The sequence below is a fragment of the Gymnoscopelus braueri genome, assembly GCF_963280865.1.
Source record: "Gymnoscopelus braueri genome assembly, chromosome: 12".
Classification (NCBI taxonomy): Eukaryota; Metazoa; Chordata; class Actinopteri; order Myctophiformes; family Myctophidae; genus Gymnoscopelus; species Gymnoscopelus braueri.
The window spans coordinates 28,068,108-28,093,001 of NC_137614.1; the positions used below are offsets into that span (position 1 = coordinate 28,068,108).

The following is a 24,894-nucleotide window of genomic DNA, read 5'->3' on the forward strand; positions in this document are numbered from 1 at the left end:
ATGTAATCAAAATAAAATGCAGCGAGGACAATGTGTGATATGTTTGCAAGTAACTGTACTTGAGCTGATTAAAGGGACGAGTGTGACAACGACAGTAGACCACTCCACCTGGCACCTGCCCGCTTTGGGACGGATAGATGTCGTCAGATGCTCCGTCGACGTGTGACGGTGCCGCGCACCACAAATGGCAAATCTACAAGCTCACAACCCGCCGCACCCGCCGAGTACTTTGAGCTTGTAGATCTTCTATGTGTGATGCGCGGCAACTTCGTACGACGAAGTATATAATCCAGGCTTTACAAGTGGTCAATGTGCGTCTTCAGTGTTGCCATGTCTGCCTATAAGCTTTTTTCTGTGAAGTTGCTTGTAAATATTGGTAGTGACGGGTTGCGTTTTTTGATGCTTGTTTGTTTCTAAAGTGTAGTTGTTCATTAGGGATTGCTTCACAATTGTTTTTAAATTATTATTTAAACCAGTGGTTCTCAAATATTTTCATGTCATGGACCCCCAAATTAATGTGTATTTGTTCCTGGCTAACCAGTGTAACCACCATCTGAACATGTTTTGTGCCAGGGAGCCCCGTACCAGATTTCTGTTAGAATGTTTAAAAAATATTCCAAGTATTCCACATCTTATTTCAAGATTATTTAAAAAAAATAGTAGATCTACAACAAATAGCCTATGACTTCTTTTGGACTTGTTTTCCTAGACCTGGTTGCTCAATGCTTATTTCTCTCACGAAATCTGGCAACACCGTGTGTCTGTCTTCCTGCCAGCAGTGCGTGTAAGCGCGTCAAGCCAACTGCCACTCCATTCATCCGAGGCTCCGCTTTTCATCTCGCATCCTCCTCCTCATCCTGACCGGTCGTCGTTGGCCGCCTTCCTTCAGGGACTTCTATTCTCTCTAAACATGTCGGGCACAACGCCCCCAACCCCACCGGCCGAGGCTGCGGGGACCGACAACCTCCTTCCCCCGGGATACAAGCCGTTCAAGCCGGAGGACCACGGCCTGGAGCGCGGATTCCGGCTCACGGGCTTCTCCGATCTGAAAGGATGAGGCTGCAAGGTCCCCCAGGAGGCTCTGCTCAAGCTCCTGGAGGGACTGGAGCCCGATGGAGGAGGGAAGGCCGGAGACCAAGCCTCAGAGTTCGGTCAACAGCTGCCCGCCGGTCCGCGACTAGGTAAAAGGGGAGCGAATATTGGAACGAGCCGCATGTTGTCAGATGGAAGGCTATCTGAGATTAGCATCGCTAGCATTGAAACCAGTGGTGGAAAGTAACTAGGTACATTTACTCAAGTACGCTACTGAAGTACAATTTTGAGGTTTTTTTCTTTTTCATTTTTTTTACTTGAGGAGTATTTCCAATTTTCAATACCGTTACTTCTACTCCACTACATCTCTGAGGAAAATATTGTACTTTTACTCTACTGCAATTATTTTAAAACTTAAGTTACTGGTTACTTTTTATATGTAGATTTGTATTACTAAACAATAAACATACATTAACCGCTTAAGGTCTATATATATTTTGGTTATTTGAATTGTGAGCTTGTAGTTCTGCTATTTTCAAAAGATTTGTATACATTTTGAACTTGAACGTGAAATGTAAACATTTTGATAACCAATATTTTTGTACTTTTACTGAAGTACATTATGAATACGGGACTTCTACTTGTAACAGAGTATATCTACATTGCAGTATTGATACTTTTTCTGAAGGAAAACATGCGAGTACTTCCTCTATCACTGTTTGAAACATAATTATGTCATGTTTTCATGAGACTGCCTGCCTGTTAGCCAGCTGCTGTAGCCACACATGCTATCCTTACTCCTTACATCACTGGAGCACCATGATGAAGGTTTACATCATCTGGTGGTCACTAAGTTGTTCCCAGCAATGGTGGAAACAGTACTGACATTTTTTACTTAAGTAAAGGTATCAATAATGCAATATAGAAATACTCTTGTTACAATTCAAATTCTGGAATTCAAAATGAGTAAAAGTATTTGTATCAAAATGTATTTAAAGTACCAAAAGTAGAAAGTACTCATTATGCAGAACGTCCCATTTCAAGTTTTCATTTCATTTTCATGTATAGGGCTGAAGTGGTTAATGTATGTTTTGTAATAATAATCAAAATCTACAAAGTAACTAGTAACTAAATAATTGTAGTTGAGTAAAAACTACAATATTTGCCTCTGGGATGTAGTGGAGTAGAGGTAAAAGTATTGACAATTGGAAATACTCAAGTAAAGTGCAAATACCTAAAAATTGTTCGTAAGTACAGTACTTGAGTACATTTACTTAGTTACTTTACACCACTGGTTCCCAGACAGTTGTTGTTTACAGCTGTACAATACGGCAAGTTTCATCATGTGAGCCATACTTGTCAGGTTAATGAGTAACAAAGTTTACTGAAGTGTCAAAAGTCATGGGACGGATGACTAAGCAGGATCTCTGTCTTTTGATCCTTTAGCCAAATGTGTACTGTAAAACCTGTGTCTCTACTTACCCTGAATCTTTCATTTAAAAAAAGAAGGGAACCATACACCGTGGCCCTGTATTTATCCCCTTTTCATATAGTGAAACTTATAGAAAACATGTATACACGTATATAATGAATGAAGAGTTATTTCTGTTGGCTTTATGTCAATGCATGTAGTGTTTTGGTGCAATGCAGGCAGTTGAATTGTGGAAAGTAGGCCTATAGTATTAACATGGGTAATGAACAAAGAGTTGGTGTATATCGGATATGGACCGATCATTGTCAAACTGTAAATGTTTGGTAAACTTGTAAATGTTGTCATCAGGTATAGGGATGGACTCCTGTGTGATACCCCTAAGGCATGGTGGGCTCTCACTGGTCCAAACCACAGACTTCTTCTACCCTCTAGTGGAGGATCCCTACATGATGGTAAGTACTACTGAGGGTGTTCAGGCCTACTTACATTTTTAGCCCCACATTAAAGGAGAATTCCGGACATTTTAAGTGTTATCTTTGATGTGTCGTTACTCACCTACCGACGTAAAAAGTGGCGTTGTTTTTTTCCAGAGATTCCCCTGTCGTCATTTTTTCAACCCCCTCCGTTGTCATAATGGGAGCGCGTGGCTTAGGGAAATTCGTCTATTATAACCGATGCAAAGTTATTTTTTTCTCTACTACTACTTTGCCATTGTAGAGTCTCATGATAGTCAAACATGCGCTGAAAGTTCCTGAGAGGCTACCGCTAACGCCGAACGATTTAACACTGGTTGCTTGTTTCTTTCCAGAACCTGGCAACTTGGTGTTGCCAGGTAGAGAAACAAGCAACCAGTGTTAAATCGTTCGGCGAAAAAAATAACTTTGCATCGGTTATAATAGACGAATTTCCCTAAGCCACGCGCTCCCATTATGACAACGGAGGGGGTTGAAAAAATGACGACAGGGGAATCTCCGGAAAAAAACAACGCCACTTTTTACGTCGGTAGGTGAGTAACGACACATCAAAGATAACACTTAAAATGTCCGGAATTCTCCTTTTAAACTGAGAGACATCAATTGAATGCTTCATTTAATTTAATCTCCAAATTATCAAATGATGTAATTGCATCTGTTTGTTTCATTGTAATATATTCTGTTCTGTTTTTAAGTGTGCTAATGTGAAAGATAGACAGTATGTTCATTTCACTTCCTTAATGTTTCTCAATGGGTTGTTGTGCAAAGTTTCACCTCATTTGTCCTCAGTGATCATTATCACAAGGCAATAAAATCCAGGAAGTTAAGCCACCAATCGGTCTTGGGAAATAACTAAGCCATGATTCTCGATGTCCACACTTGTTTACACAATGACGCAATTAATATTTTATTTTGATGTTATAACTTTCTCTATAAGCTTTTATAGATGTCTAAGTAATGCAAGACTCCTCAAGAGTTGCATCAGGAGGAGATGGCTTCTATTTCAGATCTGGCATCTGGATTTTTCTACCAGTCTTACTATTCCCAATATATCAGTTTCAATCAAACTGATCAGATTATTATTTGGACACTTATCAAGGCAGATGGGCTAATACCGTAACTGAATTTATTTTTGGATTAGTTCAACCGACAGTAAAGACGGATGTGTTAATTGAACCCAGAGTGTAAAAATTGATCCATAAGGGATCAATAATATACCTAATGGTCCCATTATTGTCCAGTGTAAAAACTAACCCTTACGGATCCATTGTACGGGTAATTTTTAAATTGTAATACTCAGGAATTTGTGTATGCTGAGCATGTTGTAGACGTTGTAACTAGTACATTTATTAGCCATTCAATACAAATTCAACAACTTTGCTGAACGCAGGGCGCAAAAGATGGAGGCTAGTTGCTGCACCTGCCCAATTACGCTTGGTTTGCAAATAGCACAAAATAATTGTACAAAAATAGTACAAAAGCAGCATAAAAGGAGGCACACCTGCAATTTAGTGTGAACATTAATCAAGCAGTTACATGTCTTAACTTGTACCTGTACACAAGGGAGCAATTAAAACCATGTGGATTCATACATTAATTTATCTTTCTCCCCTTTCCCTCCCGGTCGTTTCCTTGCTTTTCTCTATTTTGTACCTCTGTCTTTGTCTCTCAGGGTAGGATTGCGTGTGCGAACGTCCTCAGTGATCTCTACGCCATGGGCATCACAGATTGTGACAACATGCTGATGCTGCTCAGTGTCAGTCAGAAGATGAATGAAAAGGTATTTGGATTTGTCATGTATGTTGTCGCCGTTTGGTTGAAATCTTCTATGTCCAAATCCGAACCTGTGTTCCAATGGTCTGTAGTTAGCATTTAGTCACAAGCTCTTGTTAATACTTTTGATTGGTTAAATATTTTAAGAACCCACTGACGGACGTAACCACTTTTAAGCAAATATTTTGAAAGATTTTCTAAATGTTTGAAAATGTTTCAAAAATAGCAGATTGTGACTTTTTCGATACTGTCATAGCAGGGCATTCATTTATTAAAAAACATTTAAAAAGATAATGTTTCTGCATGAGAGCGACGATGTGTTAGTGGTTGGGTGGTGACCATATACAGTATAGTTATCCTGACACTTTTGAACTAATAATGCAAATAGAGGTGTCTGTTAAGACTGTGTGGATTTCTCCCAAGTAGTTCATTCACAGATTTTTTTTTTTACAATTGGTAACATCTAGCATGTAGATTTTATTTCCATTGGTGGATCAACCATTCCTTGTTTTAACCCATTTCTGCTGCATGTGTGAACCAGGAGCGCGAGCATGTGATGCCGTTGATGATGCGAGGGTTCCGTGATGCTGCGGAGGAGGGTGGGACTTCAGTGACGGGCGGCCAGACAGTGGTCAATCCATGGATCATTGTTGGAGGCGTGGCCTCAGTTGTCTGCCAGCCCAACGAGTTCATTATGTAAGTTTAGACAGTGTGTAGGACAGGACAAATCTTTCATTTCATCTTTGAATATTTTTTTTAATTAGAAAAGTAATGAAAGAAAAAACTCCCACACACTGTCATTAAATGCAAGAAAAACGATTTAATCTCCTAGTTTTTCTTGCATTTGATGACAGTGTACGGCAGTGTTTTCTTTCATTACGCTTGGGCCCTCGTCTGGTCTCCTATGCACCTGTCGCCTTTTGTAGGTGTGCAAAAGGCTTTTTATTAATTCAAGCGCAAGGACACTTTGGTAGAGATTTGGGTTGTGTCGTTACTAGAGATGGTCTGATACCTTCTTTTCCTTAGCGATTCCGATACTCACAACTTGCGTATCGGTTGACACAGTGTAACGATCCGATATCAACGCGTAATTAAAGTAATCTATGAATTAATAACAATTCCATTAATAATTGTTAAAGTGCAGCCACAAGTTAGTAAATAGTACTGTAAAGAGTATAAAATGGTAGTGCAACATCAACTGAAAATATAAATAAAAAAGTGAAAAAAATTAAAAAGTGTTTCCATGGAAGCTCCTATAAAATGTGTCTGTGTGTTTGTAGGCCAACCGGAGCAGTACCAGGTGACGTCTTGGTTCTGACCAAACCTCTGGGGACACAGGTGGCTGTCAATGCTCATCAGTGGCTGGATCAGGTCAGTCAATAATCACAATTTGCTCACACAAACATCTCAACTAGAGTTTTAGCATTTCATTGCTACATTAAAGATTGCTCCATCTGCTCCTCACACACTATAACCTTTCTCTGTATCTCTATTAAACTGTTTTTTTTCATTGTCTTTCATTGCTGTCATTCCCAGACGGAAAGGTGGAACAAGATAAAGCTGGTAGTCACCAAGGACGACGTTAAAGAAGCCTACCAGGAGGCCATGTTCTCCATGGCAACACTAAATCGGACAGGTAAATTCATCATGGATGAAAAGCGTTTATGAAGACATTGGTGTCTTATACCACTTCCCAGAGATGAGAATAATTTGAAAATGCTGAGATTCCCAGTCATGGATTTTGGTGCAAAGATGTTGGAAGATTTTGTTGTTTTTGTCCTTTTTTATCTCAAAGCTCTACCTACCGCATTCAAATGTTTTGGTTGCAGCTCCTGAAACTGCAATATTACCGTCCTACATTGCATTGCTTGATCAGCCAGAGCCAAAAATGGTTTACAGCATGATGTTATAGATGATTAAGTTTAGCTATAAGGTTGAACATTTGTTTTGTTTTGGCATTAGGTTGGGTTTGGTGGGGTTCAGTTCAGGGTAAGGATCTGGGAGGGCGGTTAGCCAATGAGCTTGTAGAAATTGGGTACCAGTAACGGTTCAGGAGCCACAACCAAAAAAGTTTGAACCCACAATTTTCTAATGCATTTTTGTGTTGGCAGCGGCGGGCCTTATGCACAGGTTCCAGGCCCATGCGGCGACAGATGTGACAGGCTTCGGGTTGTTAGGCCATGCCAACAACTTGGCAGCGCAGCAGCAGAATGAGGTGGCCTTTGTTATCCACAACCTACCCATCATCGCCAAGATGGCTGCTATCAGCAGAGCCTGCGGAAACCTGTTCAACCTGGTTCAGGGGACATCGCCTGAGACATCTGGTATGAACAAAGAGACAAACAATAGATTGGTGGACTAGTGTGTTACTGTTTTTTTCCCTTACACCCTCAAATCAAATTGACTTATTGAACGATTAATCTGTTTTCATGGTGTCTGTGTGTTTTGATCTCCTCTATTTCCTCCTCTGCAGGTGGTCTTTTGGTGTGTCTGCCCAGAGAGCAGGCAGCCAAGTTTTGTTCTGAGATGAAAAGCCAGGGCTCAGGGTTCGGCGGTCAGGGCTCAGTGGGTGGCGCGTGGATCATCGGGATCGTAGAGAAAGGCGACCGCCGTGCTCGCATCATAGACAAGCCCCGCATCATCGAGGTCCCTCCCCGAGGAAGCCAAGCAGCCAGTCAGGACAACAGCGCCACTAGCGCCCCCAACCTGTCATAGATACTGCCACCCCTCTGAAACACTGGTGTGTGCGTTTGTGTGTATGTGTGCGCACGTGCAAATCGTGCGTGCATGTTGCTCTTGATGTCCATCTCACCCACCTGTTCACCCCAACGGTTGAGATCGAATAGACCAAAACCACAATGATCTTCTCCTGGTGTTAGGGGGAATGGAGCAGACCCATCTACATGCTCCTCCATCTTTGGTTTGGTGTACAAGAACCAGACCCTAGATCCCATCTGTGCCCACCCCTCACTGTTTTCTGTGACTAAAATGGAAGAATTTTCTCTGTTCTCACAGTTGTACTGTTTTTAATCTCTCTACACACAGACAACTTTGATTGTTCTCTCACACTAGTGCAGTGCCCATCCGGAGCACATGCTCATTTAGAATGGTCTGATTGCTTGGCTCTCTGTATGGCAGAGTTTATGAGAACCGCTCTGCTGATCGACTTCACACTTGACACTGCACTCCTTTGGGTCCTCAGCAGTACACCTGCCAAGTACATACAGAGATTCCTTGAATTTATAGATAGATTAAATGTATTCCCTGGAAATACATTTAAAAAAAAGCTAGTATTTAATTTGTAAAGAAGAAACATCCCTAAAGGTACTTGACCAAATTCAGTGAAAGAAAAATGTGTGACTGTACACAGTAAATCTAATTGGATTCATTCATTGAGGATTTTACCGTGTAAGAATGTTTGTTGTTGTGATACAGGGGGTTATGGCTGTGGGGGTGATAAGGGACATTTTTTAAGGGGTTGATGATATTGTGATATTGGTGAATGTATTTGTTGGAGAAAAGAAAATCCATTAATTATGGCACCTGGTTCCACCCAATAGCCACAGAGAAAGAGTTGAGCAGCTTTCTCTGGGCCAACAGGTGGTGCCAAAATGCTGTCTCTTTCAGCTATCTGGCTGTCCAGGACCAAGTCCCGTCCTCCACCTGTTTATGATGCTTTACCTTTTAAACCCCATCCAATGGGGGTAGGTGGAGTGGATGTTTGCGTTAAGATGTGGTGGTCGGCCTTGTGCGCTGACAGTCAGAAGCTGTACGTGTTGTAGATTCCTGCTTTTGCAATCAATAAATCCTTCATCAACTGTCTCTCTGCTGTTTATTTTAGAGGATGGGAAGAGATCATTGGGTTACTCAAGTACAGGTTTGTCAAGTACAGGTTTGGGAAATACTTAAACAAATTCTTGATTTCAAAACCTGTGTAATTACAACAATTAATTTAAAAAATATATATTTTTATGGCTTATACACAGTCAATGAGAGGGCCAGCTTGGGCAAGTTAGATATCAACATCAGGCTTGATGTAACCTACACCACTACGAATCACATGCAGGGCGTCCTTGAAAAAGAGTTTGCTCTCAATGGTCTCAGGTCTGCCTTGGATAAATAAAGGTAAATAATAGTAATATGTATTTAACCACTTAAACCCATCTGTATTGTGGGGAAAGCTTTTGTAGAAAATAGCCGAAAGCCTTCCCCACAATAACAGAAAACAGAAGATACTAGTATTGAGCCCTGAGGGACTCCGGTTACCCATATGGGGGTTTAAGTTAGTCTAGCGGTCAGACTGCTGCCTCCCACAATTTTCAAATGTTTGCAGTCTAAAAGTGTTTATACTCTTTCTGGCCAGTAGATGGCTCTATCTGTTGATCCAGATCAATTCATCAGTTGCAGAAGAAGAATTACGGAAGTGTGTGCGGTGACTAGATAGTAAACAAACGAATATCTCCAAAATGCCTTAAATAGAATCATCTCAGTGGATTTAACGGTAAAAAATTAAAGTATATATAACAAAATATATTAGAAACGAATGTGTTTATTTAGACAACATTGCATTGTTATCTTGACCTGCCACATACTGTCTTTAAAAAAGTTTCCTCTAATTATTTGTTGGCTAATCTTATTGAAAAAAATAATATATCTGTAAATAATGTCTCCCCTTTTGTCAAATGGACCTCGACTTCTGTGAGCAGAGGCTCATTTTGTAAAACATGATTTATAAGTCAAATGTAGGATGATTATGAATGTTATGCTGTGTTCTACCAGTAAGACAATACAGTAAAATCCCCAGTATTAAATTACCAATTTTATCCATTTGGTTTTGTACCAAAAAGGACTATATAGTCTATAGTCTGACTCTGACTCTATAGTCAGTCTGTAGTTATATTCACACTGTGTATTCATATCACAAATTGTGATATTTGTAATTGTACGTGTGTGTGTGTGTGTGTGTGTGTGTGTGTGTGTGTGTGTGTGTGTGTGTGTGTGTGTGTGCGCCTGCTGTCTGTCTGTCTGTCTGTCAGAGCACTAAAGCCAACATGCCTTACCTGGGAAGCGAGGAGACGGTCAAGGAGCTTAAGAGAGCCCTGTCCAACCCCAATGTCCAGTCTGACCCTCTGCGTTACAGGAACACCATCCTCAAGGTCATTAGGTATGCTAAAGGTTGCTAGGGTTTACTGTATATTGAAATACTTGAGATGGACAGGCTCCATCTGCTGTTTCTTTCACTCTGAAGCTTAGGACTCATCAGTTCTGCCTGGCTAAGACAAGAGTTTGTAGCATTGCTGCCTCACAGTTCAAAATGCTGTTTACAGCATGTCAGTCCTTGTCCATCCCCCAATCCTGAACAAAGATTGTATGCAGGATGTAATATGGACACATACTGTAGATACAAACAGTATCATGTGCCATCCTTATGAACTTGCATTCCTTTGACCCTCTCACACTGCTCTGTTTTTAATGTCCTGTTACCGCTGCCGTCTCCATTTATTTATTTATTCCTTTTCATACCTCAACGTACACCTTTCATTTTTGTCTCCGTCTTTCCTTCCAACCATATTTGCTCTCTCTCTCTCTCTCTCTCTCTCTCTCTCTCTCTCTCTCTCTCTCTCTCTCTCTCTCTCTCTCTCTCTCTCTCAGGGTGATGTCCCAGGGTTTGGACGTTTCTGGTCTGTTCAGTGAGATGGTGAAGGCATGTGCTACAGTAGACGTGGTCCAGAAGAAACTGGTGTATGTCTTCCTGTGTTCCTATGCCAGCCTGAACCCAGAGCTGTCTCTGCTGGTCATCAACACTCTGAGGAAAGACTGCCAGGATCCTAACCCGATGGTCCGCAGCCTGGCACTCAGGAACATGACCAACCTAAGGTGAGGGACTGTAGATGATATAGTTAACAAATGTATCAAGAATGAGAAGGTGACCTCACACCGTGTTGAATTGTGATAGCAGCATTCCTTACAAGATGGCGTGCTGGCGTCATCTTATGAGGAACACCCATTCTCATATATTCTCAGTATTTTAAGACCTTTTTTAGTTTTCTTTTTTTGAGTGTCTGTGAATATAGAATTGTCATGCATCACAGTTAAACTTTTTTCAACCTTATTTCCATATATGGGTCACTGTTTCAGAGGGAAGCGGTGTAGTTGATGGGTTGAAAATGTACCTGCCTATGACATCATTGGCTCGATTCGAATTCAAAAATCGATTCTCATGTTGGACGATTCAGTATCGATTCTCATTAAAAAAAAAAAACGATTAAAAAAAAATTATTATTTTTGTATAATGACATTTTTGAGAAGCAAGTTCTGGGCTGAATCGGGAAAGGAAATTTATTTTGAATTGGAAAAAAATCTTTTTTGAATCGAGAATCGTTTGTTTTAAAAAAATCGGGGGGAAAAATGAATCGTGACCCCAAGAATCGGAATTGAATCGTGAGATAGCAGAAGATTCACAGCCCTAATTTCAAGCGACAGCCTTTCCCTTCCTGGAATGTTAGCATGCTAAAATAGTAGCCACAGTCGCAATCAAAAAGTGTGAAATCCTTGTAGAAGGCAGATACATTTTTGAGCTAGCCACAGAGTACCTCTTAAACACAGTGAGTAGACAGAAATTGTACAGTCTTGAAGTAAGCATTAGTGAGGACTGATATATGGAAATGGGGGTAGCCTATGCTTTCAAAAACCTGTCTGAATACTGAAAAATACTAAGCAGTGTGTACATTTATTTGAAACTTTGAGTAGATAGATAGATACATACATACCTTTATTGGTCCTGCAGGGGAAATTCAGGCGCCAGAGACAGCACAGCAATAAAAGTTACATATACAGGGCAAAGAAGTACAAAAGACACAGAAGAATAACATCACAATAAAGACAAATATGAATAAAGTATACAGATGTATACGCCCTATACAATCATCCTGTCTGGTTTCAGTCGTTATGTAATTTCAGAGACATTGTAAAGAATGAAAATGAATTTAAGAATAAGAATCTAGTGTAAACATCAGACATTGTCTTGGCATATGGAGTAGTGTATTTGGCCTTCTGTCTCAGGTTACCCAGTCTGGTGGAGTATGTGGAGCAGCCACTGACAGCCGGACTGAGGGACAGAGCGGCCTGTGTGAGACGAGTAGCTGTACTGGGCTGGGCCAAACTGCACAACCTCCAACCCAGCTCTGACATAGGTGAGATGGATGGGTGGATTGGATGGACAAACGTCTCTTGTTCTTGTTACTTAAGACTCATACTGTCGTGTGTGTGGGCGCTCGTGCATGTGCTTGCATGTAACATGCGTGCGTGTGAGCATGAGTGCGTGTGTATTACAAAATTGTTAGCTCGTCTAAAACACCCACACTTAAAAATACATGTCACCTCCCCAGATGCTGCTGTAGTGAATGAGCTGTACAGTCTGCTGAGGGATCCTGATCCTGTGGTGACAGTCAACTGCCTCCGAGCCCTGGAGGAAATACTGAAGGAGGAGGGAGGTGTGGTCATTAACAAACCTATCACTCATCACCTTCTCAACAGGTGGGTTCTGAGATGTTGTGATGGAGACTCTGTGTGTGTGTGTGTGTGTGTGTGTGTGTGTGTGTGTGTGTGTGTGTGTGTGTGTGTGTGTTGGGCAATTAACCAAAAATATATCAAAAACGATATTTAGAATCAACAACCGGCTTATAAGTAACTGAATAATCGAGAAGTGCGTTTCTTTTATCAACGAATCAACACTGTATTACACTTTGTTGTGCATTGGTGGCGTCCAAAAATAGTGAAAATAGCCGATCTATACGCTCACAATAAGCAGATCTACAAGTTGTGAGCTTGTAGATCTGCAATCTTTTTAATAATCGTTCATTAATCATTTTGAAATAACCGTGATATTGATTTGAAGACGTATATATAGTCTGTTTCTCTTACAAAGACATCATTGTCATGAACAATCCCAGCTGGCGTTCCCAGTGCTTCCTCTTAGTCTCTTCAATAAAGATTGTTGCCTGGCAACAAATGTTAAGCAGAGGTTTAAACAATATTGCTTAGCAACAAAAGTTATTTATGGGAAGTAAAAACTGAGTCACCCGGCTCTTAAAGCGAAGTTTGCACATTTCCAGGAAATCGCTGTTAGTTTTGGCTCAATTATTTTGGCTAAATGATCCATGGAGAAATTGAATTATATAGTGGACATATTTTGTCTCTGCTGCCACAGAGAAGCAGCAGTGATCATGCTTGATTGCACTTTGTGGTATGTTTGGGACTGACAGGGACAAATTCTAAGCTGCATTTTTTGTGTTCAACCAACCCTGCTCGTAGTGGGACAAACCAGGGTTCTGTGTGCGTGCGTGCGTGTGTGTGTCTGTCTGGGTACGTTTGTATGTGCAGTTGTTCACCCATGTGCTGTGGTGTTTATGCGCGCATATAATTATATGCATTAACGTGTACACGATTGTGTGGCGATCCCTCCTCAACACGAGAAGTGAGAAAACTCAGGATCTTGGTCATACTGAACGACCGAGTTTGTGTGCCCCTCGTAACTGTTGTTTCCTGAACCCTCCCCACTCCACCAGACTGAAGGAGTGTGACGTATGGGGCCAGTGTGAGGTACTCAGGTTCATCCAGCGGTACCGGCCCCAGTCGGAGGACGAGCTCTTCGACGTCCTCTCCCTGCTAGACCCGTTACTCCTCAGCCCCCACCCTCCGGTCATGGCCGCCACCCTCAGCCTCTTCCTTAGGCTATGCTCCGACCTTCCCGCGGTGAGCCTGTCGGCCCTGGAGCGAGTGCGGGGCCCCCTCCTGGCTGCCTGCGGGAGCTCGTCCAGGGAGATGAGGTTCACCGCCCTCTGCCACATACAGGTGACAGGAAGGGGCATGAGAGTGCGTGTGCGTGTGTGTGCAGCGTGAGTACGTGTGTGTGTGTGTGTGAAGAGATCAGAGTCATGAGGTTCAAATTCTAGATGTTCATTGTTGTGCCCTGCTTTGCTTGCCTGCTCTGTGTATGCAAACACAATTATTAGCATTGTTTCATGGTCAGAGAGTTTAGATGTGGTCAGAGAGAGACAACTCATTCTCTTTGTTGTTTAGGCCATGTCACAGCATGCACATATCCTCATTTGCATCATGATTTCTTTCCCATTTGGCTCTCAAATGAGGAGAGTTGTTGAAAGTGTTTGAGAGAAATGAAAGAAGAACATCCTTGTTTTCCTAGTTGCTGCTGCGTTCTGTTCCTGGCCTGATGGGGTCGCACTACAAACGTTTCTTCTGTGGTTATGCAGAGCCGGCTTATATCAAGCAGAGGAAGATGCAGGTGGGGTCCATTTTACTCTGCATTTCATTAGAATTGTGCAGAAACCCTCAAAGAATTTCTTGATGAAAACCGCTTAGAAGTGTTGGTTAGAATAGCTATATTGTATGCACATCTGACAACAAAGCACCATAAGCCTGCACAGTAAAATCCTCAGTTATAATGAATCCATTTGTAACTGTAACTTGTGAGAGTGTGCAAATGTACCCATAATTTGTAAACTCTGAGTTAAATTAACAAAAATATTTAACTGTGGAGACACACTTATACTTGGTAACCATCGTTGTGGGTGGCTTTACAGTAGTGATTATTCTAGCCTGTCATTTGCCCATATAGAGGTGAGTGAGTGTCTTGTTTTCAGGTGCTGGTGGAGCTGGTGAATGATGAGAATGTGGCATTGGTGCTGGATGAGCTCAAGGGATACTGTACTGACGTTAACGCCGAAACAGCCCAGGCTGCCATCTCGGCGATAGGTAAACACACAAACACAGAGAAAGCGGTGCAAAGCAGAATGCCTGCTACACTCCGAATTAAATAAAAGTCTCAAGGTGCACGGCCCCATAATATCATCACGCGTTGCTTTCAACCTAATCGGTCTTACTCAGCGTTGACAACGCTGAGTAAGACCGATTAGTATGAAACGCGTCGGTTGCTCTGTTTGGGTGAGGCATAATACATGTGAAAAGGACATTCATTGGGTGTTTTCAAAATACACAAACACAGAGATGCTGTGAACACAAATTGATATATTTTTGCTATACGCTCGGTGGCCTTAACCTAGTCAGACTAGTATGTCAGTGTAAATATGTCAGGCATTGACCTTTCACAATGCCTGTTGTGAAAGTTGCGCGTCCTTTGCCTGGGCGAGGGCTCGTTTGTTTTCTGCCTGGCCATGGGCTTGGGGAGAGGAGTACTCAGTCATGGCTGTAAAGAGTAACCTTGGTCTCCTGCACTAATGAGAAGCCTCGTCAAGTATGTTTACAATGGCCAAGCATATCGTCGCTGTCGGGTGGAGACCTTGTATATCCAAAACTGTTACTTTTCAGGAAAATGAAAAAAAAAAAGGACCTACTGTATGTTCCAATAGATCCAATGTAGTTAATATTTAGTCGCAAGCTCTTGTTAATACTTTGCATTGCTTAAATATTTATGAACCCCGCAGACACACTTTCAAAGGTTTTCAAAAGTAGCAACCACACAACCAACTTGGCAAATACATTTAGCAAATGCAGATGCTTGTCTGCATGCGATCTGCACGTTCACGGAGTGACGTAGTTATAAATTCATTAAGCTGCTATTACGATACAAATGCAATAGATGAGCTATCATTGACTTGAATATTTTTCACACCATTTCACTACTGCCTGTTGATAAACAGTGCATGAAAGCTGCACTTACTGTATTTTAGAGTGAATTAAATTATGGCATTGCTCACTCGCAGCATTGATGAATGCGGTCCCTGGATTGTGTATGTATGTGTGTGCGTTCGTGTGTGTGTGTGTGTGTGTGTGCATGCGTGCGTGCGTAGGTCGTATAGGACGAAGCTACAGTGATAAATGTCTGGACATTCTCACCGGGCTGTTGGGACTCAAACAGGAACACATCACCTCTGGTAGGGAAACAGACACACACACTCACACACTCAGCTGTTTTCAATACCGGCAGCAATTTCCTCTCTGTATCATCATATTTTCTTCTTCTCTCTCTCTCCACACCCTCTCCACACCCTCTCCCCTTCTCCAGTTGACTCTTTCAGCTCAGTTCTTATGACTTACTTACTTACTGACTTACTTATTTACCTTAACTTCTCTCTCTTCCAGTGGTGCTCTCCTCCAGTCATGGGGATTCAGACAGAGAGTACTGCTGTTCTTTTAGTTTTTAGTTTTTCATTCCAGCTTTTCAAATCACATGACTAAATTTAGACCTGGAAAGCCTGGTTACAATACAAAGCTAGCACTGGTCTGTCTGGGGTCCCCAGAACCAGAGCTGAGGAACCACTCATGTATGCATGGTTCTCAAAGTGGGGTTCGCGGAACCCCAGGAGTCCTTGAGGTGGTTACAAGGCGTCCCCAGCAAAACAAGGAACAGTTTAAACACATTCGATTTTTTTGGCTATTAAAAAATTGCAGATCTTCAATCTTACAATGCGCCACAACGTGTTGGGAGCTTGTAGATCTGCTATGTAATAATGACCAATCTTGACAAATCTCCACTTACTGTCCCTGGCACAATATATTTTCAAATGTGGGTCCGTGGCCAACTACATATCAGTTTGGCATGAACACGTACTTGAGAACCACTGGTGTATTTAAGCCAATACTCATGTGGCATTTGCTTTGCCCTCCTCTCTCCAGCGGTGGTACAGACAATGCGTGACCTGGTGTGGGTGTGTCCCCAGTGTAGTGAGGCTGTGTGTCAGGCTCTGGAGGGCTGTGAGGACATCCTGCAGGACAGCCAGGTCAGGGGGTAAAGCCAATTTAAGCCTGATTTTGTCACAGTCGGGTGGAAACCTTGTCCAAAACAGTTCCTTTTTTATTACTATAAAAAAAAATGAAATAGCAAATAGCCGATCTACAAGCTCACAACGCGCCGCACTCGCGACGTGTTGTGAGCTTATAGATTTGCCATTTTCTCTTCTGTTGTGCGACAGTAGTGCGGCATTAATTTACAAAAACACAAAGAGTTGAAATATGGAGATACAAGGTTTCTGCCCAACACTAACGACTTATAATTCACGTGGCAAAAATTGCAGATCTACAAGCCCATCCGCAACGCTATTGTGCACTTGTACATCAACATCTGCTATTTTTGTCTGCCCCCCCACCAGGGCAGACAGGCTTTGCTTTGGTTGCTGGGTGTCTACGGGGAACGGGTCTCTGGCGCCCCCTACGTGTTGGAGGTATTCATAGACGGCCTGAGGAGCGAGGTCTCTCTGGGAGTCAAGGCGGAGCTGCTCACTGCCACCACACGGCTGTTTCTCTGTCGGCCCGCCGAGACACAGGACATGCTAGGAAGACTGCTGCACTACTGCATAGGTGTGTGTAGGAGTTTAATCACAGCACTAGACTAAATGTGAAATACATTTTAGATGAACATATACCTAGACCTAACATTACATTAAAAATGTATCAAAACATTGTTTCTAATGTTTTTCTAATAATTACATCTTCATCTTCGATGTCAAGTACAGTATATGTTGCAGAGTGGTTGTGTCCGACATGCTTGAACTGTGGCAGTTGCCACTATTAATGTTGGCTATTTTGAGCGCAGTACAGCAGAACAAACGAGCAGATTATCAGGGCTAGTGAGAGAGAAAGAAAGAGATCTGTTAATGTTTAAATGGCTGTTAACGTTAATGTTGATCTTACCGTTCCTTCATGTTTTAGAGGAAGAGACAGACATGTGTGTGCGTGACCAGGCGCTGCTCTACTACCGCCTGTTACAATGTGGGATAGAGGAGACGCGCAAAGTTCTCCATGGCCGGAGATCTGACCCCTCCCTGGGTGTCCTGATTGGACGCCCGGCGGAGCCAGTCAGCCAGTGGGCACAGAGCTTTAACACTTTAGAACCCCTGAGGCATGATGCTGCGGAGGCAGGCTCAGCAAGTGTGGAGAGCCCTAAACACGTGCCCTCTGACCTCAAGCCCAAGATTGACCTCCCTGACTCCTTGGACCCAAGACAGGCAGAGCAAACTGTCAGTGGTGAGTGTAGAAAGTAACCCTTTCCAAGGTTTTGTTCATTCATCTTTGGCTTGTGTTTAATTGTCTGTTTTTTTCTTGAGGCCTATATTCTTTCTTATTATCTTAGTCTCTGTGGAACATGTACAGTACCTGTTTGTGACAAATAAATCCCTCTTGATATACTTTGTTGTACGATGATCTGCAAGCCTACAATATAAGCTTGTAGATGAGCTATTTTCTCTATTGCTGCTATTTTTTTTTTAAATGCCTATGATTACATGCTCAACTAGGGACACTCGGTTGACAATGATTTAACGATTCTAACAAATTACATCACAAGCTGGTAATTGAGCCACCTGCGCGGCATGGGACCCCTTGGTGAGGTCTGAACACCTCCAAAAAACAAGAGACTAAACTCCAGCCCACTCTACCTTTTAGATAAACGTTTTTTCTGCCTCCTTCCCTCCTCTATTCCTCTGCAACTCCCCTTTCCCTCCTCCACGCCTGTGTCTCCCTTGTCTCTCCATCCTTTTTTCTCTCTCAATAGGCCCAGGTAGTGCCACTCTCTGCTCAGAATCGTCGGCTGAGCTTCCTGCCTCTGGTGATTTGGCCCCTCTCAGCCTGTCCCTCTCTCCAGCTCTGAGCCCAGAGGAGTTTGAGGGCCTGTGGCTGCTGCAACAGGTTGGACAAGGTAATCCGAGAGCGTTTCTGATGTGTCCACAGCCCTCTTCTGAGACATAGACAGTGTAGAATTAATTTTGTCATTTTCTCATGAGCATTAGTGAGGACCAATTATATGAAGATCGGTTGAAAATTGGTGAAGTCGTCCTATAATATGGTATTGGTATTGTGTGTATGCATGTGCACTGTAGAACCTGTTGAGGTACAGGTAAAAATAGTTATTGTGTTGTTGGCTGCAAGGCAGTGGGGGAGGTGCCCAGGAAAGTGCCCAGTGCCCAGGTGCCCAGGAAAGGTGGTGAGACCACAGGTATGGCTTGTGTTGTGTCACCGGTCAGGTGACTTGCGCTGGTTCTCCATGTCCCATAGTGGAATGTTTGATTAAAAACCTGCACATTCTGGTGAACAAACTGGTTTGTATATTTACATTCAGAAACTCCCTACGTCAGTTCCAAGGTGTGTACGTTCCAAAGTCCATGTGCCATGCCAAGGGTGCAGACGCGTAACTAGCCAACCCTTGGCAGGACACATACTGTAGAGTACCACTGCCGATAAAATGACCAACCGACCAAACAATCAACATTGCAATCCCCAGATAGAGCCTTGCTGCTATGGGGGCCATAAAATATTGATCTGAGGGTGGTGCTAGAGCACAGGAAATGGAATCATCAAAATCTAAAAGTTACTGTAATACTGACCCTTTACAACCCAACTAAAGCCTACGCTCTTGTTTCCCCAAAACCTTTCTGCTCCTAGGTGCCGGAGGAGTGGACCACGTATGCGTGGAAAAGTTTGTCCCGTGTCCTGCCCCACCCTGCGGTTCGCCGCAGAGCCTCCAGGTGGCGCTGCAGCTTGTCAACATCCAGGCGCTTGCCTTCACACCGCCCCATGCGCTGCCCTGGAAAGTGTACCTGTACACACGCACCATGCACACTGCCTCCTCCAAGCCGCCCCATGACACGCTCATCCTCGGGGAACTGCTGTACACCGGGGAGGCGGGGAAGGAAAATGCGGGAGAAAGAGAAAAGAAACATGTGGATGACAGAGAGATGGAAGAAAGTGAGGAAGAGGAGGGCCTGGGAGAGGAAGCAAAGGCAAATGGGTCAAAAGAGGGGAATGAGGAGAGCGAGGAGGGAGTAAAAGTGACTATTAAGCAGCAGCCAAGAGATGATGAAGCCCTGATGGGATTTCTCTCTGTCCTCACCACTGTCCTGCTCACAATGTGCTCAGAAAGTGTCTGAACACACACAAACACAGGGATGGTGAAGCTCTTATCTTCTGTCTGGCTCAAAATAAAGATGAACATCGCTGAAACACCCTTAACCTTTAATGTTATTGCTTGTTGTATTTCACTCAGCATGAAATATGATGACGTCCTCCTCACAGTGAAATGTCCTTGTAAAATTGTAAGGTTGTGGCTCCTGAACCTTATTTCTACACCCTCCGAATCCGGTATATTGAGGTCATGCAATTTCATTGGTTACTGCCCTCCCAGATCCTTACCCTGATCTTAACCACACCAAAGCCACCCCTTTTTGCCTTCTAATTTTAATGTTTTTGTTTGCTTAGTCTTTCGCTTTTTAACTAGCTATTCTCGTAATAAAGTTGTTTTTATTTGTTCCGTTTTTGTAAATGGATGTATTATTATTATACCTAAACTTAAACCATCTCCAACTTAATGCCAAATCACAACCATTTTAACCTAGATTGGCTCTGCTTGCTTCTGGCTGTTTGTGCTATACAGTACACCGTGGGTATGATACTGCCACTCTCTCCTACACAGAGGTCTGCATCACATGGACAGAAAGACCTTTACTCCATAACTACACACTTAACGCAATGTCCAAATTCTTTTAGAATTAAAACTTAAAGAATGCAGGGTGATAATTTACTTATACATAGCCTTATTTATTCAAAGACAATGAAGACATATAGCATTTGATTAAGCAAGTTAATAGGTTAAAATGTGTTGGCATGTTGCCATTCTGTGAACATTAACGGTCACTGTTTTCTGTTGTGTGTTTTGGTTCCCTTGTGCCTGGATAAAATCCACTGTTTCCTCAGCCGTGAATTATACTGAAGTGTCCACAGCAACCAGCTGCACAGAGGTACCCTAGACCAGTGGTTCCCAAACGTTTTAGCTCAAGACCCAAAAGAGAAATTGGATGTTTGCCTGGGACCCAAACATGAAAAATAGCAGATCTGCAAGCTCACAACGCGGTGCGAAGCGATGCGCTGTGAGCTTGTAGATCTGCTATTTTTACTAATTTTTTTTTTTTCTCCTAGTACCTGGGGGCCAGAGCATAGAGACTGCGAGGGCTCATTCAATATCCCGATTTTGGAGAGTCCTATACCACGAATTCAAAAAATAGAGCTTGTAGATCAGCTATTTCTGTAAACGTTCAAAATGTTTCGCCTAACGCATAACGAAAATAGGGACACCAGATTTAAAGTGGTTAGAAATCAGGACACATTTACGGCATAATAGCTGCAGCAGCCAAATACTGTGCTTAATGCTCATAGCGACACCAGAGGATCTTGGCATAGCAGTGGCAGTTCTACAGGGTGGCATAGGGTGGCAGCTGCCACTCTGACTCCATAACAAGTCCTTTGGATAACAAGTCCTCTGGGCAAGACGGGTAAAATGAGTCTGGTAGCAGCTGCTGTATCTCACCCATATGAATGTATCTGTGAGGAATACCCTGGTCTGCCTTTCAACAATAACGTTTTGATTGGGATTGGGAAAAGAGAATCCCTCTAGTTTGACTGAGTTAGTCAAATTTATGGATCATTTTAAAGATCCCCTCTGAGCCTTTTTGCTGTTTTGCCATTGAGTAATGCTGGGTTTGAGCTCAGCTAACCTTAAAGCTAGCATCACTTGCCCTCAACAATGGAAAATTAACGGCTGACAAACAGCTATGCTCAGCATTGAGAGCCAGCATGCAAAAGTGCTGGACTTTTGAGTGAAAGTTGGGGCTGCTACATGTGATACATGTGAGAAACTGTGTGTGTGTGTGTGTGTGTGTGTGTGTGTGTGTGTGTGTCGCTGTGGAGCAGGAAAAATCCTTATTGTTTTATGACTTTTGCATTAGCAATCAGAACAGTCATAGGGGCAGGGGCAGTTGTTTGGGTGGCATAGGGTGACATCTGCCAATCCATAACAATCCTTTCCAACCGAGTTGCCACCCTAATTTTGGATGTAAAAATGATCATATTATGGATGAACTAAAATCAACTGTGCAGTCTACTTGGGATAGAAAACATTACAATTGTATATCAAGTTTGCGATTGTTTGAATTTGATTTTGGGATGGGTAGAGACAGATAAAATAATAAGTTAGTTTAGCTGGATGTATGATGGGTAGGAAAGACAGATAAAATAATAAGTTAGTTTAGCTGGATGTATGAATGGCTTGTGAGCAATTCCCTGGTCTTCCTTCCAAAGCTAATGGTTTGATTGTTTGTTGATTATACAGTGTCTCATGCAATGTGGAATGGATTTTAATCCATAAGATAGTTTTTCTGGTGAGTAGTGTTGGATAGCTCTTCTTAACCTTAAAGCTAGTAAAATATTGTGGTCTACAAAAGCAAATGAACAGCTGACAAGCTCAGTATTGAAAGCCAGAGGGCACTATACTTGGATTAATTTGTTACACTTTGCTAGACTAGACAATAAAATCATTGCCTTAAACTGGTTTAAATGTGAGTTTTAATTTACAGACCTATTGGTGTAAATTTTGTGCTTGTAACCCTGATCCCCTTCACTCATCATTCCAGCTGTTGCCATTTGGCAGGAGACTGATAGTACCACTATAGCCAAGACAAGTGTACAAGAAATAGGCTTGTTTCCTTTATTGCTGCCTGTGGTCATTCTAAACAGGGGCATAGCTAGCTAAATAATCCCCACCTCCCACACATAAACCCATGAACGCTGCTGCTGAAATGTATTCTAGGCTACTGTGTATTACTAGATTTTGCTTCAAAAATGTATTACTAGAAAATCCAGCCCTATGTTGCGCTGATCAGAGCAATGGTCACAGAGTTATGGCAATTTGCCTCACATGTTTGCAGTTTAGTTTTTTTGGCGTGACTATTGTCATGGCAGATCCCTGAACAGTGTTTGTGCCAAGTTTGGTGCAAATTTGGAGCAACGGTGTGCCTGTAGCCTCGGGGGCCACATGTGGACCTTGGTACAGCTATTCTGATGGCAGACTTCTGACTTCTTCAGTGTTTGGGCCAAGTTTGTTGCGGATCGGAGCAACGGTGCGCCTGTGACAGACCCCTGAACAATGTTTGTGCCAAGTTTGGAGCAGATCGGAGCAACGGTACACCTGTGGAGAGTAGATGTAATTTCCTGTATTCTTGTGCATTTTGGGAGTTTGATACTTTTATCAGGCTTTACTAGCATAGGACAATTGTGGGTAGGCTACATTATTTTATCATTTCATCCATCAAAAAGCTATAAGTAGACCTACAGAAATTGATTTGATGTTTGAAGCAATTAAAGAGCCATCTTTAATAATAACCACTCATTACTTAAAAGTGTATATCTCACATGGAGTGTATCCTATGCAGTGGTGGACAGTAACGGAGTAAATGTACTTCAGTACTGTACTTAAGTACAGATTCTGAGGATCTGTACTTTACTTGAGTATTAGATTTTTTTTATACTTATTACTCTTACTAGAGTACATTTCCAAGACAAATATTTTACTTTTACTCGAGTACATTTCTAGGAAGGCTGTAAAGTACTGAGTACTTTTAAGCCCAGTCCACACCAATGATTCGCCATGCAAGGAGTTGCATTGGTGCGGTTGACCATAAAACGGTTTTGCAAGTTGGAAATAAGGAAGGAAGGAAATGCAATTGGCCACACGTCTGCTCTCACACTAAGCCGTGTTCCTGGCTTCCCCCTCCTCTCGCCTCTTTGTTACATCTTGTATGGGTGTAGGCTACAGGAGTAAAATAATTTAGTGCTGGTTCCTCAGTAATTTATATGTTTTTATAGGTGTTTCTGAAAGCTTTGTACTTTAAGGATTTATCAAAGCATGTACTTTTGAATACTTATGTATATTTAAAAGCAATTACTTTTTTACTCTTACTTGAGTAACATTTTGACTGAGCTACTTTTACTTGTAGTGGAGTAAATTTGACCAGGAGTATCTGTACTCTTACTCAAGTACGGGGGTCGAGTACTTCACAGTGGTCCTGGTTGCATATCAGTGCAGTGGTCTTATGTGGGCCTTTGACACGGGTTGCCATGCAAAATTGGCAAATCATGAAGAATTATAGGAGAAATGACAGTCAAGGAGTCCTCAAGGAGACATGGTGAAAATCAAGGAAACTCCTTGAGGATCCAGGAGGGTTGGCAGGTCTGGGCCCGGGCCACTCGTGGCTATTGTAATGGCAAAGCCCTGACCAGTGTCTGTGCCAAGTTTGCAGATCGGAGCAACGGTGCGCTTCGCAAGTCTGCATGTTACGTTTGTGACGTCCACCCACCCTATAGGAAATTTGAGGTCTGGGGTCTACCAGGCTACTACTGGCTACCAGTGGTGTAAAGTTACTAAGTACATGTACTCAAGTACTGTAGTTAAGTACAATTTTGAGGTATTTTTTACTTTACTGGAGTATTTCCAATTTTCAGTACTTTTACTTCTACTCCACTACATCTACAATTATTTGAAAACTTGCGATGTGACGCATGTTGAGCTTGTAGATCTGCTATTTTCAAAAGATTGTTATACAATTTAAAACTTGTGAAACGGGATGGGTACTTTCTACTTTTGGTACTTTAAGTACATTTTGATACCAATACTTTTGTACTTTTACTCAAGTACATTTTTAATTTGAGACTTTTAATTGTAACAGAGTATTTCTATTTTACAGTATTGATACTTTTAATTAAGTTTAAAAAAAATAGTAGGTTTGTCTACTTTTTCCACCACTGCTGTATGGCTACAGTATTTTTGATGGTCTCTCCTCTCCTCTCCTCTCCTCTCCTCTCCTCTCCTCTCCTCTCCTCTTCTCTTCTCTTCTCTTCTCTTCTCTTCTCTTCTCTTCTCTTCTCTTCTCTTCTCTTCTCTTCTCTTCTCCTCTCCTCTCCTCTCTTGCTTTATGCTTTAACAACAAAAGAGACCTGTAAGAAATGAAAGCAAGCTGTTATGTGATCACATCACATCACAGGTGTCATGATGACTCATGAACGTGCCTACTTTGACTGATGACTACGCAGTTCGTCTGTCTCCGTCACCGTCACCCTTGAGATCATAATAATACTATAGTGATGACACTGCACGTCATGGCCAATTGCGATGGCATGACAGACACCACTTTCGAATCCTGCATGGCCTCTCAAAATACACAGCAAGTAGGCTATAGGCTACTCTCTCTCTCTGCATGGATAGAAATATAAGTTTGTACAAACTTTCAACATTTACACTAAAATATAGTGATGGGAAAAGTACTCAAATGTTTTACTTAAGTAAAAGTATCAATACTGCAATGTAGAAATACTCTGTTACAAGTA

At 42.2% G+C, this 24,894-nt stretch overlaps 2 protein-coding genes across 2 annotated transcripts; both read left to right on the forward strand.

Annotated features, from left to right (window-relative positions):
- Positions 1 to 765: 765 nt before the first annotated feature.
- On the forward strand, positions 766 to 8,532 carry sephs3 (selenophosphate synthetase 3). Its single transcript, XM_080444882.1, has 8 exons — positions 766 to 1,181; positions 2,813 to 2,916; positions 4,610 to 4,717; positions 5,252 to 5,406; positions 5,991 to 6,081; positions 6,247 to 6,346; positions 6,822 to 7,034; positions 7,184 to 8,532. The coding sequence occupies exons 1-8, from the start codon at positions 911 to 913 to the stop codon at positions 7,423 to 7,425; spliced, it is 1,284 nt and encodes a 427-aa protein (XP_080301008.1). The 5' UTR covers positions 766 to 910; the 3' UTR covers positions 7,426 to 8,532.
- Positions 8,533 to 9,119: 587 nt separating this feature from the next.
- On the forward strand, positions 9,120 to 19,990 carry ap4b1 (adaptor related protein complex 4 subunit beta 1). Its single transcript, XM_080444525.1, has 14 exons — positions 9,120 to 9,211; positions 9,747 to 9,874; positions 10,363 to 10,587; positions 11,773 to 11,903; positions 12,099 to 12,246; positions 13,278 to 13,563; positions 13,916 to 14,014; positions 14,373 to 14,484; positions 15,540 to 15,623; positions 16,366 to 16,469; positions 16,839 to 17,046; positions 17,398 to 17,712; positions 18,239 to 18,382; positions 19,126 to 19,990. The coding sequence occupies exons 2-14, from the start codon at positions 9,762 to 9,764 to the stop codon at positions 19,608 to 19,610; spliced, it is 2,454 nt and encodes an 817-aa protein (XP_080300651.1). The 5' UTR covers positions 9,120 to 9,211; positions 9,747 to 9,761; the 3' UTR covers positions 19,611 to 19,990.
- Positions 19,991 to 24,894: the final 4,904 nt, after the last annotated feature.

Coding starts and splice junctions, on each gene's coding strand:
- ap4b1 (XM_080444525.1), top strand. CDS start 9,762: ATGCCTTACCTGGGAAGCGAGGAGACGGTCAAGGAGCTTAAGAGAGCC. Junction 14,485..15,539: donor GGCTGCCATCTCGGCGATAG/GTAAACACACAA, acceptor GTGCGTGCGTAG/GTCGTATAGGACGAAGCTAC. Junction 17,713..18,238: donor GGCAGAGCAAACTGTCAGTG/GTGAGTGTAGAA, acceptor CTCTCTCAATAG/GCCCAGGTAGTGCCACTCTC.